Source organism: Lissotriton vulgaris, chromosome 1_1 (genome assembly GCF_964263255.1).
Source record: "Lissotriton vulgaris chromosome 1_1, aLisVul1.2, whole genome shotgun sequence".
NCBI classification, from domain to species: domain Eukaryota; kingdom Metazoa; phylum Chordata; class Amphibia; order Caudata; family Salamandridae; genus Lissotriton; species Lissotriton vulgaris.
In genome coordinates, this window is record NC_141685.1 from 2017711947 (window position 1) to 2017729016 (window position 17070).

Sequence of the window (17070 nt, forward strand, 5' to 3'; positions counted from 1 at the left end):
CTACTCTTTTTAAGATAGGGATTATAAATAACCTTCTCGGAACAGCATAAAAAGCACAGAACATAAAAAGTGCATCATGTCCGGAGGAGATCCTCCATTGCAGCCACAGGGCATGAGGCACTGACCTCAGTGAGAACCATCAGGGTATGCCAATAAGTAGTGGAAAAGGTTAAGCCAGAACCTCGTAAGAAGAAAACGATTGTGTATGCTTTTCAGCCCTACAAGAGAAGGCTCCGTGATAGGCACGGTTTTCAGTACGACGTACTTGCACACACTGGACTTACACTGCTCGTTTCCTTAGCTTTCACTATGTTGCATTCTTAAAAAAGACTCCTTGGCCCAAATGAGGTCCCTTTTACCAATTCCCTCATGATTTGTAAAGAGAACAGCTCTTCCTAGTCTAGCCAGGCCTACTTTTATATACCGGAGCCATTGAATATGTGACAAGTGATCAAGAGAGAGGCAGTCCTTTTTGACGTTTTTGCTAAGTATGCTCTCTTGCTTGGCACATATTTTAAACCACAGTATTAAGTTTCACCCAGGGACTCATACTCCTAACAGCAGCTCTAATCTTTCAGTAAAACACCTTGGGCGAAGGAGTAATTACCAGTGGAATCAACCTACGAATTCATGATTCCAACAGTAATTCCTCATTTGTCAATACAGCCACAGGGTTTCACTTTTTATCCTTGTTAATTTTGCATGCCCAGAGTTAACAGCACTTTAGAATCTCTAATTTTTAAGATAGGTCACAGTGTTACCGGGTGAATTACCAGGGGACTGGGAATGTAGCTCATTGCAGGCAATAATATCTAACAGCTCAAATGTCATCTACTCAATCAATATGCTCTACTAATCAAGCCTTTAAATGAAAGCAACTTTTACTCAGATACATCAGTTCTAATTGTTTTTATTTTTACAAATTGATGATCAGCATTATTTTAGAAGATTTTCTTTAGTACAAAGTGGCCATTTTCCCTGTAGCCCGTGCTGGTCCAGAATCCTGAGGTATATTCTTCTTCGAAGCATTGTTTAAATCAAAGGGAGTGATGAAGGTAGTTTGTCGAGCTGCTTTTATGTGGAAATGGGTATCTGAAGATTGACTATTATCTAGAAAGATTGGTGTTTACCGCTGTCCCACGATGTTACAAATTACTCTGAGACGTTGAACCGGGCGCTATATTCAGTATAGTTCTTGGACGATGTGCCTGAAACATAAAAAATAAAAACAGGATATAAAAGATCGTTTTTGGCAGTTCGGACTCTATTTTTTCAGATCAGAGGATTTGCTTAGTTTGCCATTTGTATTACAAATCCGAACAATGGATGGCGTTGTTCTGTATATCTCCTCTAAATCAATTACTTGTAGATCCAAGTAAAAGACTTGTATGGAGGATGTAAGCCGTAGGACAGGTAAGTTTGTGATGTTGCAACATATAATAAACTGAACAATTGATAATGGACGAGCAGACAATACTGTGAACAAGAGAGGAGCAAAAAACGAAGTAGTAGGAAAACTGCTTTGATGCGAGCAACGCAAAACTCATATAACTAAAACAATTTAGATTATTTTTTATATTAGAATAGTACAGTGTAGGCCCAAGATATTAATTAAACAGGTATACATTGCTTCTTTTTTACTAAAGGCTTCTTGCAGAAAAATAACCTACTGCAAAAGTCTATAGAAATTGACAACATATAGCCATGAGTCCTTAGTGAGGCCCATTAGAGAGGGTGAGGGTCTTTAAAAACAGTAACAGCCTGATGCATTTAACAATGGATAAAGCTTTAGGGCTTTTTAAACATATTTTTTTTTTTAGTATAGCAAAAGACCAATGACATTCACAATTTTATTGCATATATTTTAATTTCGCCTTCCCAATGCCCCCCTTCCATTGCCTCATCAGTTCCCCTAAAGAGTACTTTGAAGCTACTGGGATGCTCCACCCACTGATGGTGGAATGCTGTAAGATACAGAGGAATAAACTGAAAATCGAAAATTGGAAGGATAGAGTAAAATGTAGGTTATTGGAACTCTGCTACTTCATTGTCTTGAGAGAGCGCAATTTGAATAAAATGTATATCGCAGCCATATTTAGACGTATATATTGTAAACGTAGGAATGAAACGCATATCGTAATGTGAAGTCGACGACTATAGCATAAAAGTCAACTAAAGTGATACCATGGTATAGAAAATGTGAATGTATTTACACGTTAAACATGCACTAGACATAGAAGGCCCGTATACATAATGGGTAAATATAGAAATGTGTAGAAATGCTTATGAAAAGTAGAACGTGCACAGTAGAATTCGTGTACGTGTGTAACTTTAAATGGAGAAACGGCGAGAAATGTAACATGGATAAATGTATAGAGAACTTACATAACGATGTAACCAATGAGAATGTATAAGTTATACTCTATGTAGTTATATTCTATGTAAAATGTATTCAAGTATAACTAAGACTTGGTTAAAGTACGAATATATAAATGTATGCCAAAGGTTATACTGTGTAGAGGGTTTTGTAGGAATGCTGGAAGAGTTTAGGTCATTTGTGATTGTAACCTGACTGACCAAGAGTTCGAAGGAACATAGTCAAATGTATGTAATTTAGAGGGCTTGTAAAAGTCGTAAATAGTTTGATGTGGACGTGAGAGCCAGGAAGTCTAGCACTTGTTAGATTTAAGGTGACAATGCCGGACGGAGCTTATTGCTCGTACGTGAGGAGAGAGACTTTTGAATGTGAACTATGTTTTAACAAGATCATTCACAGGACCTAGCAGGGTCAAGTTAAGCGACATAAAGTTAAAGTTTTGTTTAAGGTCATTTGACTTTTGCGTGAAAGGAGTCAGTAAAAGTCGCCAACGAGATGATGAAGATGACATCTAAGGAGAAGGGTCAACTTAACGAACGACGCAAGGAATGGACCAATGGAAGAAGCCAGAAGTTGACATCATCGGGGAAAGTCCGTGGTGGGCGTCAAGGGGCGTTCCACCCACACTGTGATTGTGTATTTTAGGGACAGCACCCCGGGGAGGAGAGCAATCAGAGAAGGGCAATTGGCAGAGCTAGTAGCATTAGGCTAAGGCGAGAGCGAAGACAAGGGTAGATGCCTTGAGCAGATGCGCTGAGAGATCAGAGCGCAAGGGAGCAGTAGGCCGAGGACCCTTAGAGAGCAGATGGGTAGGCAGATAGGGTACTGCTTCTGAAACTTAAGATTCCTTTAGAGGCTAAGAGAGTTTGAACTTCTTTGGAAGTCAAACTGCTGACACCTTTTTAGTGAAGAAACTTGCGAAGTAGGGATGTCACATAGCATAGAGTAGGGACAGTTTTAACTTGATTATTTTATCTTACTGCAGATGACGCAGAAGGAACCACTTCACATCGAAGCTTAAATTGCTGATATTGTAACTGATTTTGTATTTTGTATACTTTGAGGTTTTATCCTGAGTGGATTGTATTGCATTCAAATTAACTTTATATAAAACTCTTAAACTTTATCAGTTGTAAGTGGTTCTTCGGAGTGGCGTCAGTTAATGGGGTTTGTCTAACCTATGCGGGGGTTGTCTTTTACTCAATGACAGATAAAACTCGGTCCGAAATTGACGAATGAGATAAGTTATTAAATTAATCATAATCATAAATTGATATCAAAATCTCATTCCCCGCAGTTGGTAGCAGAGGATGGTTGTTATCTTCTTGAGGAAGACGACCTAGGCCAGGTTAGTTTACCCCAAGGTCCCTAGTCATCGTCGACCAGAAGAAGAATCGCAGCCAAAGACGGTGCTGACGGTGCGTCGAGAGAAAAGCAGCAGAGTCGGTCGAGAGTGAGTATAAGGGTCATGCGTTGTAAGATTACGGTGTTTTATGTTGTTCCTGTGTTGTAATGTCAAGCGGAGTTGAATGCCTGTAGTGTGATTGGGGGAAGGTTGTGAGCGCGCGCAACCGGATGAAATCTTATGTCCAGAGGACTTAAGTGGTTCGGGTGTATCGAACACCCAGAGTAATTTGTCTACCATTGAAAGGGGGTCATGAGGTACCATTGATTTCCCGACAGACCGATGATAGGGGGAACGTATGTGTGAGTGAATGAGTAGCGGACGCTGGTCGTACGTTTACTGTGTGTAAGTAACCTATCAGTTGAGGCAAGTGTCCGACCGTAAGAGGAAAGACGCGGTGCCAGTTGAGGTAGCAATTACAGTTAGACTGTGGCCGTACAGTCAGAGAAAAGTGATCGCTTGGACGGAAGTAGTCATTTTTCAGTGTATGAATGAAAACGCATGTAAGATCGTGAGACGAGTTGAGAAGCGAGGGAAGCTGCTGAAGAAGAGACAAGTGACGTCAGCGTAGAGCCGCGCTGAGATTGGTCGGTTGGTGTAGAACCGTGCTGGGATAGGCTGATTAAGCGAGAGTCGCACAGGGATTGGTGGTAGTCATCAAGACGTAAATAAGGAAGAGAATTAGTAAGGAATATCGTACGTTATCAAAATGAAGTGTTTCAAGGGTTTAGGAAAAATCTTTAAAAGAAAAAGGAGAAATGTATATGCCGGAGAAGAAGCTCCACCAGAAGGCACACCAGCATATCATATGGCAGTCAATGTAGGCTTACATTCGATATTATGGATCTCCGAGTGGCATAGGCTAACTGAAGGGCAAAAAGAACTGGCGTTTCCAAGATTCGGAACGTTTAAATTAGATGTGTTGAACCAACTGAAGGCGACGATGCTTTCAATGAGACCTCTACCGAGGCCAACACAATTTGAAGCTCTTGGTGTGTGGTTTAGAACAGCACACGAAAGGGGCGTAAAGAGGCGCCAAGAGAGAGTGAGACGATCGGTAAAGGCAGTACAGGATGCCAAATGGGATGAAGAAGCTAAGAAATGGAGAGTACAAAAGATAGAAGCGGACAAACTGTTCACTATGATAGAGGCCACGGGAGAAAGGAAACCTCTAGAACAAGAAGATGAGGAAAGCGAGTCGGAGGAGGATCTAATAGAGAGGCTATTAACAGATAAACCACCTCCATACAGCGGTGAACTTGCGAGTCCCATATTACCGCAAGCGGACGGAGCTAGGTGGGGGGAATATAAATCGATCCCAGTAACGGAGTGGGACGCTAACAAGACTGAGGAAATACCCCAAACTAGTTCTGAACAGAGAGTAGTGGGAAGATTTGTGGTCCAGAAGGTGCCAGAGACGCAATGCGCTAGGTCGTACCAAATGCCGGACGCTTTGCAGGTTCCGGTTACCATAGGCCCTATTGTGTCAATCTATAACCCAGAAGGGGTCCAGCAGGAGGAACAGGCACGATGGGACAGTGAAAGAGCAGAAGTGGAGAATAGGAATGCCACAATGAATCCCCAAAGGCAAATACTAGCACCGATGAGTCGGAGTACCCCATTAGATTCCGCAACGGGTCTCAGGATAGAACAGGGAGATCGAAGAGGGCCAATGGATTTGAGGGGTCCTAAACCAAAGTCTTTTAAGGATTTAAGAGAATATTTGAAGGATTGGGACACTGCCGAAGAGGCTCGGAATAGAAGTTTAGAAACGGGACCCGAGTGGAGAGAGCAGGATAACAAGATTCTCTCTCATTGTGGAGCTGGCGAAAGCAGCCCCGAGTGGGAGAGAGGGAGTCAAGAAAGCAGAAGAGATACTTGTCCTACCAATAGCGGCAACAGGCCAATGTGCGAAGACAGAAGTGCAGGGTGTGGCGAAGTGCCTCGCGTCACCTTCAGTGAAGGGGAACGTAGGGCACAGGAGTACCGGAATACCTTTAGGTGCACACACCATGCCCCAGGTGAAGATGTGAGACACTGGAATCACGGAAACATGGAGAGTCGCGAAGCGTCTCGACATGCATCCGGCGATAGTGGACAGAGTCATGAGAACATAGGGAGTCGCGAAACGTCTCGCCATTCATCCGGTGATCATGAAAGAGATCACGGGAACATGGAGGGCCGTGAAGGACCTTATCGTTTATTAAGCGACACCAGACAACAAGCGAGTTACGGTGGGTTAGAACAGAACGGTGGATCCTATCTCACATCTGGAGAAACCGAGCCGAAAAGTCGGAACGTAGGGTTGGGGGACGGAGCATTATTCCACCATACCCCACGTGAAGATGGAAAGGCTTGGGACCTAGAGAGGTGGGAACAAAGAGAAGGAAGGAAGACTCCTCATAACTCACCTGTGCTCAGGCGTAGGGCGCACAGTGGAGGTGAGAGGGATATGAGAGAACAGCACCGGACTGAAATGCTGAAGGCTGAAATAAAAGCAAAACGACTTGACGTAATGAGCTTGAAGTCAGACTTGGATGAAATAATTGATGGCACAGTGTCACTAGAGAGATTAGACTTGTATACACCAGATGAAATATTGTTCTTATCCAAGGATATTACTCGAAGAGCGAGGTCAGCTCATGAGAACCTATCTAATTTGGCAAACAGGTACATGGTAGACCTGTCGCGAACTAAGGCTTTACAGAGTAACCATAGGCTAACTTGCACAGATCGGGATCTGGATGAGCGTAGAACGATCGCGCTGAAGGTACACATAAGGGAATTGATCGTAAGTATCAGAATATGGAAAGATCTGGATAGATGGGAGGAAAGATGGTCCAAGAAGGGCTCCGTTAGACGGAGCGTGCTTGGGAAATCTCAGGACGCAGACTTGATGCGAATGGAAGCCTTCCCTTTGCGAGAAATCGCGAATGGAAGCTACGTTCATGTGCCCTGGAGTAGGGGGGATTTGGCGGCATTTACCAATTCCTTCCCAAAGCTTAGAGATAATCCCGTCGAGTGGTATAAACAGGTAGAAAGATTCGTGAAGATCTCGAAGGTACTGTGGATCGATTTGAACACACTGTTCGATATCGTAGTACCCGGAGACTTGTGGACGGCGTGCAAGCTTAGTGTTGAATGGCCTACTTGTGAGCCACCGAGAGATACTCGGACAAATGGTCCATCAGTTAGAGTCATGGAAAAATACGAGAGAGTAATAACATGGCTAAAAGAGAAAGTGCCGGTGCAAGACATAGACTGGGTAAAGATAGATCGAACTACTCAGGAGCCGAAAGAGACAGTTCATGAGTTCTATGAGCGATTGCTGAAAGCATTCAAGCAGTACAGCGGGTTAGACGTAATGGATCCTAAGGACATAGGACAGTTTGTGTCGAAGTTTGTTCTCGGATTGAGACCAGACATATGCCTCATGATTCAACAGCATCTGATCTGTTGGCAGAACAAACCTTTAGATGAAATTCTGAGGTATGCAAGGTACTGTAGCGACGAGATAGATTCTAAGGCAAAGAAGCTCAAGGAAAAGTTAATGCTAGTGCAAATGCAAGCTGCTGGAAAGGATAAACAGCGGCAACAGGGAATAGGAACGCAAGCAAAGAAACAGAACAATCAGAGCAGAGATGAGGAAGAAAGACCGAGACCGAGAATGGATATCGCGTCACTGAAAAAGACAACAAGATGCCATCAGTGTAACGAGGTGGGACACTGGCGACGCGAGTGTCCTTACAACGTTGAGACAGGGGAATTAGAGCAGGAGGAGGAAGAGGTTCAGAACAACGTGGTTAAGGGAGCCACAGTCCCGAAAGGCAAGTTTCTCAAAGGGGGGACTCAAACTCCTCGAGCCCCGTTTCCTCAACCACCTCGCATCACAAACGGAGGGAAAACCTACAGACAGATGCCATTGTTTGTAGGGGGAGAGGAATGCTACTACGTTGATCCACTTACAGGGCAGCGGGCGAATAGGGAGGAAGATTGTACTCTAGGAGCCGCCTTGGAAGTAGATCAGAGAGGACCATACGTAGAGGCTGAAGTAGCTGGATGTCCTACAACCTTTTTGGTGGATACGGGGGCCACTCGATCCACGTTGAGATCTGCAGTAGTCCCAGGTCTGCCAATATCAGGAGAAATGATTCAGGTGGTAGGAGTCGCGAACAAAAGGATGACGAATCCCCTGACCGAACCAGTGTCAGTAAGGATAGGGAATTACAGTGACGAACATCAGTTTGTGATCTGTGATTCTAGTCCTGTGTGCTTACTAGGGAGAGATTTGCTGTGTAAATTGAACTGCACGATACATTGCACACCAGAAGGAGTAGAAGTACAGACTAATGACGAGGATGCTGATTTTAAAGTTATGAACTCACAGGAATGTGTGGAACTATATCCTACCTTAACAGTGGAGGAGCTTCCACAGGACTTGAAGGAGAAAGTCTCAGCTGAGGTATGGGATTTTACTGGGGAAGAAATAGGATTAATCAAGGGAGTAGAACCGGTAAAGATCTTGGTAAGACCCCATGCTGAGTATCCAAGAACACCACAGTATAAACTAACGCCAGAGACGATTGCAGGAATAAAGCCTGTGATCGAATCCATGATCAAACAAGGAATACTGAAGGAGATCGTGGGTAGTCCATGTAACTCCCCGATCATGGGTTTGCAGAAGCCTAGTGGAAAATACAGAATAGTGCAGGATCTTCGAAAGATTAATAACATTGTTGTCTCATGTTGTCCAGTGGTACCGAATCCATCAGTGATATTGTTTCAGATACCGTTCCAAGCGGAATGGTTTACCGTGATAGATTTGTGCCAGGCTTTCTTTTCGATACCTTTAGATGAAGAGAGCCAGTATCTTTTCGCTTTTAAGCTGGAAGATCGCGTTTTAACATGGTGTCGTATCCCTCAGGGGTATACAGAAAGCCCATCGATCTTTAACCAGTTATTAAAACGAAACCTTGAAAGTCTAGTACTGCCCAAGAATTCAGTTCTGGTCCAGTACATAGACGACCTCCTAGTTGCGTCAGAAACTGAGGAAGCTTGCAGAGAAGACACCATAACCTTGTTAAATCACTTGGCCGAGAACGGGCACAAGGTGTCTCCAAGTAAATTGCAATATTGTAAGACTGAGGTGCAATACTTGGGCCATAGGATTGAAAAGGGAAAGCGAAAGGTGTCTCCAGACAGAATAGAGGCGATCATGAAAATGAACGCGCCTACAACACAAAGAGAAGTCAGGATGTTTCTAGGCATGGTCGGTTATTGTCGACAATGGATAGCAAACTTTTCACTGAAGGCCAAACCGTTACTACAACTGACGCACAAAGGAGTAAGTGATCCGGTACCATGGGACAAAGATTGTTTGATGGCATTTTTACAGCTGAGGGAGGACTTATGTCGTGCCCCGGCTTTGGGAATGCCAGATTACACCAAACCTTTTTCGCTTTACTGCTGCGAGAGAGAGGGATGCGCTTTAGCGGTTTTAGCTCAGATCCACGGAGATGCGCGCAGGCCAGTGGCGTATTTTTCGGCTACATTAGATCCAGTAGCCGCAGCGTTGCCCGGATGTCTCAAATCCGTAGCCGCAACGGGTGTCAGCATTGAGAGATCGGAGAGCGTAGTCATGGGACACCAGTTAGTGGTGTATGTGCCGCATTCTGTGGAATTGTTAATGACCAGGACGAAGACTCAGCATCTGACGAATAGCAGGCTCACACGCTACGAGCAAGTCATACTGGCTGCCGAGAATGTGACCCTAAAGAGATGCTCCGTCTTGAATCCTGCAACTTTGATGCCACTTCCGAATGAAGTGGAGGATGAAAATTGTACAGATCATGACTGCCTCGATGTGACTGAACTATGTACCAAACCAAGACCTGATATCGTAGATGAGCCATTGACAGACCCAGACGAAATTTTCTTCGTTGATGGTTCATGTGTAAGAGACGATGTCGGTCAGCTGCGAGCAGCTTATGCAGTTTGCACGATTACCAGAGTAATAGAAGCCGCTTGCCTGGAAGGAGTACACTCCGCGCAGGTAGCCGAAATTGTTGCTTTGACTCGTGCTTGCTTAGCAGGCGACAAACTTCGAGTCACCATATGCACCGATAGCCAGTATGGTTTCGGGGTAGTTCACGATTACGGGCAGTTATGGTCTCAAAGAGGTTATATGACCTCCTCGGGTTCTCCCATTAGGAATGGAGAATTGGTGAGACTTCTGTTAGAGGCTTTGCAAAAACCTATGGCCATAGCTGTGGTCAAATGTGTTGCGCATACAAAGAAGGTTGATTTTGTATCACTAGGAAACAGATATGCTGATGAAGTAGCACGGTATTGCGCAGAGCAGGGATATTCTCACACCGATGTAAAAGTGGGGGGAATCCAGGAAAGAACTGAATTGACAATGTTACTAGATACTGTAGATACATGGGATGAATTAAGAGCCGTACAGGAAAATGCACCAGATGATGAGAAAAGGAGCTGGGAAACAGCAGGTTGTGTAAAAGGCGAGATGAATTTTTGGGTTTCTGCCGACGGAAGGGCAGTTTTACCAAATGAACTTGTTAGTCCAATGGCAAGGAAATTGCATGGATCAGCACACATAGGAAGAGATGTTATGGTGAGAGTATTCAGACAGACGTGGTTTAATCCTAAGTTTAGAGTAGCGGCAGAAGCAGTGTGTCAGCGATGTGCGATCTGTCAGCAACTAAACGTGGGAAAGAGAACACCAGTTACCTTGAGTCACATAGGGAGGTCTGGGGGGCCTTTCAATAGGATGCAGATTGACTTTATAGAAATGCCTCCATGCAACAGACTCAGATACGTTTTAGTGATTGTCTGCATATTTTCTAGATGGGTTGAGGCTTACCCTACACGTAGGTGCGATACACTTACAGTAGCAAAATTGTTACTTAGAGAGTTAATACCGAGGTTTGGGGTGCCACCCTCTTTGGAATCGGACAGAGGAACTCATTTTAATAGCGAAGTGGTGAAGATGCTATGTTCAGCTTTGAATATCGATCAGAAGTTACACTGCAGCTATCGACCAGAAGCTTCAGGGATTGTAGAACAAATTAACAGTACCATCAAGTCCAGACTGGCTAAAGTTTGTTCATCGACATCCCTGAGTTGGCCAGACGCACTTCCAGTGGTTCTTATGAGCATACGTAGCACACCTGATAGAAGAACAGGCCTCTCTCCACACGAAGTGCTAATGGGGAGAGCTATGAGATTGCCATCGGTTCCGACTGCAGCGCTAGTGAACATCACAGACGATTTGATCTTGGACTACTGCAAGGGACTGTCTGATGCCGTTAATTCTGTGTCCCTCCAGGTCCAGGCTGCAGAGGTTCCATCAGCACAAGACTTGTGCCACGACCTGAGTTCAGGAGACTGGGTCCTGGTGAAGAAGCATGTCAGGAAGAACTGCTTAGATGTGCGTTGGCGAGGACCGTTTCAAGTCATACTTGTAACGAATACTGCGGTGAAGTGTGGAGGTCTGCCAAACTGGATACATGCCTCACACACCCGAAGAGTGCCACCACCTCCAGAGGAAACAGCTCCTCTCTCGGATGAAAATCCGACGGGAAGCGGAGAAGCCATAGAGAGGGAAAGCCAAGCTGGGGAGGTGATCGAAGACACTGAAACTGTGTTGGAACAGGACGACGAAGGTCAGGACACTAGTGGGACCGAAGTTGTCTCAGGAGAAGAAAGTAATTGGGAGTCCGACACAGATATCGAGCAGACTGAGAGTGACCAAGAGACAGGTCCTAGAACAAGGAGCGGAAAGACAAGGAGTGACGAAGCCAGTTGGCCGGAGAGAAGGAAAAGGCCAAGTTCGGAAGGAAAGAAAGAAAGAACTCTTGCCCCGATCACTGAAGAATCGGATCAGGAGGAAGAAACGACAGACTCAGGAACGGAGAGTCCACGAAGATCGAGAAGGGTACGTGTGCCCTGCAGAAGGTACGCCACCCCAGAGTGGACTTATCTAGCAGATGTCTTGGGGACAGAAATCTGGGAGAGTGAAGAGCGTGAAAGTAATCGATCTCGATCCATTTGTGGCAGTGGAGATATGGATGTTGACGCCTGGACTCGAGACTGAGGGGTTACTGACTTTCACACTTCCCATACCCCCGCGTTTGAGTCAAATTCAAGATCTAGTGCTAAAAAGATTACAATTTCCAACATTTGGGCAGCAAATGTCAGAAGAAGAAGAAAAAGTTATTCGCTTTGAATTATTAATAATTGTTGTGAAAGCTGCAGGTCCGAAAATAATTGTTGATGCATAAAAAGACTTTTGTATATAAGCTAAAAAGAAGAAGATAACCTAGCGCCGAGTGGACAGAAGAATAAAATTAGGGATTACATTTAGAGGACGGAGAAGGGCTAGGGTTGTCTGTTGCGAAAAGAGAAAAAGACATTGTTGAGAAAAAGAGACTTTTGTTAATGAAAGCACTTTAAGGACTGAGAAAGCAACCAAGCAACCAAAGATTGGAAAGGAGAATTTTCGCTAGAGAACGAGGTACGCTGTTTGATGACATGGAGAACGGCAGCCCAAACCGAAAGGCGAGATGTATAGTAGGTACACTTATAGCAATAGTGATATTTCTCATAATTATAGTAGTAACAATATCTTACATGATAGGACATGAGAGTGATGAAGAAATAGCAAATGTAAAAACTGTAACGACTTTGAAACCTGCTCTTGTGGGAAAGAAGGAGGAGAGCAATGTTATACGTGGAAAGGCGTTACTTGCAGATGAAGCTCGTAGATTACACGTAGACGAGTCACAGGGAAATTTTAGGTCAAACGCATACGCTAAACTGTTATACGAATATATCGATGCCATGGGGGCCAAAGATTGCTACGTTTGTATGCAATTGCCGGCTTCTGTAGACGAAGGCATTAGATATCACCATCTCCCATTGACTTATGGGATAACATGTAGGTTACTGCTTAGTATATTTTATGGTAGAGAAGGATTTGAGTACTACTTTTCAAATTATGATTCGGTACTGCCTGAAGTTCCGAATTATAAGCAAATGAATAAGTGGGACTATTACAAAAAGGAGGATAGACTGGCTAAATTCTTTCTTCCTTGGGATACATTAGATACATCATATGCACGTAGGAATAATCTGACTTGCAAAATATCAGAGGTAGAGAAGAAGTTTATTGGACAAGTAGATGACCGATACAGAAGGCAGAAGATTCTAAAAATGACAGGACAATGGAAAACAGATTGGACAGAAGAAGAGAAGGCACATAAAAAGAAAGGTAGCAATGGTCCAATAGCATTGGATAGAACGCAGAAGGGAAAGTTATGTTTAGCTCGAAGCAAGACATATTATGAGAGTGAATTTGTAGGTGAAGTTAGTTGCGAGCACTCTTTTAAACTGGAGTACTACACGAAAGATTTTATGAAAGGGATGCAAGCTATTCCAAATGTGTATTTTGTATGTGGGAGAAATGCCTATGTAAAACTACCTGACAATTGGTATGGTTCGTGTTACTTGGCAATTGTCTTCCCCAAAATATATCATGCAAAGGATTTGGCGATAATAGAAGGAAAGGCTTCGACGAGAACGAAAAGGGAAGTAGGAGAGACAGAGGTAGTAGGAGATGTATTTGGAGCGATGTTTCCATTGTTAGGGTTGATCCTTAACGATGTTAAGATTAGAAGGTTAGCGACAGTCGTAGATAGATTGTCTGCCAGTACTGCAAGGTCATTATTGCTAGTAGAAGGTGAGATGCAGTCGATCAGAGCAATGGTTCTTCAGAACAGACTTGCTTTAGATGTAATACTAGCAAAGGAAGGCGGAGTTTGCAAGGCTTTGAAAGTTCAGGAATGTTGTACATATATTCCTGATAATTCAAAACCACTTGAGAAAGTCATAAGCAATATAACACAGATTCATCAAGAAATCGAAGACTTGTCAAAAATAAATGTTTGGGAAAAAGTAGGAAATGGAGTAGGAAAGGTTGGAAGTTGGTTTGCTAATCTTGGCAAAAGTATAGTTTGGTATATCTTAAAGCCTGTATTAATAATATTAATTTGCATAATTACATTATTAGGATTAGTAAAATTATATAAATGGTATAGGTCGAACCAGTTACAAAGATCGATGAGAGATCAAGAAAGGAGACTAGCTGTTTTACAAGATCAACAGTATAAAAGTCTGAGAGCACTCAAATCGATAAAAAGAGGAAATGATGTAACTAGTTCTGTATAAAAGAATGTATTCAAATTGCTTTTAGTGATGACTCCTAAAAGTCATCAAAGGGGGGAACTGAGAGAGCGCAATTTGAATAAAATGTATATCGCAGCCATATTTAGACGCATATATTGTAAACGTAGGAATGAAACGCATATCGTAATGTGAAGTCGACGACTATAGCATAAAAGTCAACTAAAGTGATACCATGGTATAGAAAATGTGAATGTATTTACACGTTAAACATGCACTAGACATAGAAGGCCCGTATACATAATGGGTAAATATAGAAATGTGTAGAAATGCTTATGAAAAGTAGAACGTGCACAGTAGAATTTGTGTACGTGTGTAACTTTAAATGGAGAAACGGCGAGAAATGTAACATGGATAAATGTATAGAGAACTTACATAACGATGTAACCAATGAGAATGTATAAGTTATACTCTATGTAGTTATATTCTATGTAAAATGTATTCAAGTATAACTAAGACTTGGTTAAAGTACGAATATATAAATGTATGCCAAAGGTTATACTGTGTAGAGGGTTTTGTAGGAATGCTGGAAGAGTTTAGGTCATTTGTGATTGTAACCTGACTGACCAAGAGTTCGAAGGAACATAGTCAAATGTATGTAATTTAGAGGGCTTGTAAAAGTCGTAAATAGTTTGATGTGGACGTGAGAGCCAGGAAGTCTAGCACTTGTTAGATTTAAGGTGACAATGCCGGACGGAGCTTATTGCTCGTACGTGAGGAGAGAGACTTTTGAATGTGAACTATGTTTTAACAAGATCATTCACAGGACCTAGCAGGGTCAAGTTAAGCGACATAAAGTTAAAGTTTTGTTTAAGGTCATTTGACTTTTGCGTGAAAGGAGTCAGTAAAAGTCGCCAACGAGATGATGAAGATGACATCTAAGGAGAAGGGTCAACTTAACGAACGACGCAAGGAATGGACCAATGGAAGAAGCCAGAAGTTGACATCATCGGGGAAAGTCCGTGGTGGGCGTCAAGGGGCGTTCCACCCACACTGTGATTGTGTATTTTAGGGACAGCACCCCGGGGAGGAGAGCAATCAGAGAAGGGCAATTGGCAGAGCTATTAGCATTAGGCTAAGGCGAGAGCGAAGACAAGGGTAGATGCCTTGAGCAGATGCGCTGAGAGATCAGAGCGCAAGGGAGCAGTAGGCCGAGGACCCTTAGAGAGCAGATGGGTAGGCAGATAGGGTACTGCTTCTGAAACTTAAGATTCCTTTAGAGGCTAAGAGAGTTTGAACTTCTTTGGAAGTCAAACTGCTGACACCTTTTTAGTGAAGAAACTTGCGAAGTAGGGATGTCACATAGCATAGAGTAGGGACAGTTTTAACTTGATTATTTTATCTTACTGCAGATGACGCAGAAGGAACCACTTCACATCGAAGCTTAAATTGCTGATATTGTAACTGATTTTGTATTTTGTATACTTTGAGGTTTTATCCTGAGTGGATTGTATTGCATTCAAATTAACTTTATATAAAACTCTTAAACTTTATCAGTTGTAAGTGGTTCTTCGGAGTGGCGTCAGTTAATGGGGTTTGTCTAACCTATGCGGGGGTTGTCTTTTACTCAATGACAGATAAAACTCGGTCCGAAATTGACGAATGAGATAAGTTATTAAATTAATCATAATCATAAATTGATATCAAAATCTCATTCCCCGCAGTCTTCAGTGGATGTCCAATTAGTCCAATGTTCGAATTGGAGTTAGATATGGACAGAATTTCCTCATCTAGGTCGCTGCTTGCAACCACTCAGACTACTTTTCAATATATATCATTTAACCAATCTGACTTTAGATTCAGTTTCTATAGTATTTTGCTTTGTGATTCAAATCATAACTTAGTTTCCAGTTGAAAGCTTTAACCATGTGGATATGAGATAAGCTCTAGCGCAAAAAATTGTATTACTTTTTATCACACATTGTACTTTGTTACTTTTACTGTTTCTTATATCAGTGTTAAACTTTATTTAAAAGATTCCATTGTTCTTGAAATACATACCGGTTTTGCTCGGCCATCACGTTTCATTTGTTCCTCTTGAGAGTGATCTGAGGAAAAGATACTTTGGCCTTTCTCCCCAGAAGATTCCTTGTTTGAAGCCTCATTATCTTCTTCGAAATTTGGACTTATTATTCTACTGTCGAGATCTATAACATGTTTGTTCTGTTCTTCCACAAGCTCTATAGGCTTCGGGATTTTCTCTACGGTGATTGCATTTTGGTCAATATTTTGACTAGAAACCTAAGTTTAAAAAAAGGGCAAACTCAGTATTGATTACTGCAACACGATAAACAGTGACAAGCTGATTTAACATCTGCATAACATAAATAGACTTTATGTGATTGATTGGTGAGTGATAACATTATACTGACATATACTATGCACAAAATATATTTCTAGCTGTGGTAGAATACTTGCATTGTAACATAGGAAGCTATCCTTTAGCTCCGGTTTGACCCTAACATCAGATTTTAACAAGCATAGTACGAAAGTACGAGCATTTTTCCACAAACATTCACTTTCAAGTATTCTACTGAAGTTTAGTCTTTTTTAACACACACACGCACCAATAATGGCATTGCCACAGGATACTAGAAGCTAAAGAAAAGGCTTAAGCTGAAGGCTAGCCTATGCACAAGTTTGGAAGCCAATGACCCTGGTTTTGTGAAGTTTCCTTTGGCAGAAATGATGGGGGTAATTTTCAAAGAGAGGGGCGCCGTATTTTACTGAATATGGCCAAGGAATGAGAAGACAAGAGCATGCCTTCACTGACTTTTGAACCTAAGGTAGATCAGTAATGCTAGAACACAAAAGGATGTAGCACTGGACTGTATCATTGATTAACTGAGGAGACAGACCAGAAGTGAACAGTGAATAAACACAGGGGTTTAATCAAGATTCCATAAATGGTAAGAAACCAATAAAGAGTGCAGGAAAATCGACATGTAGAGACATACGGCCACATGCATCATTGCACCCGTTTGCGATTCCTAAATTGCGAAAATTAAGGAATCGCAATTTAGAA

The 17070-nt window shown here is 42.6% G+C and overlaps 1 protein-coding gene across 1 annotated transcript in view; it reads right to left on the reverse strand.

Moving 5' to 3' along the window:
* Positions 1-918: 918 nt before the first annotated feature.
* LOC147751542 (uncharacterized) overlaps positions 919-17070 on the reverse strand; it is a 785370-nt gene continuing 769218 nt past the window's right edge. The window contains exons 10-11 of the mRNA XM_086938708.1: positions 16047-16286; positions 919-1208 (exon numbers count right to left, since the gene is read on the reverse strand). Of these exons, the coding sequence (XP_086794834.1) occupies positions 1146-1208; positions 16047-16286 (303 nt within the window). The 3' untranslated portion in view covers positions 919-1145. The remainder of the gene's footprint in view (positions 1209-16046; positions 16287-17070) is intronic.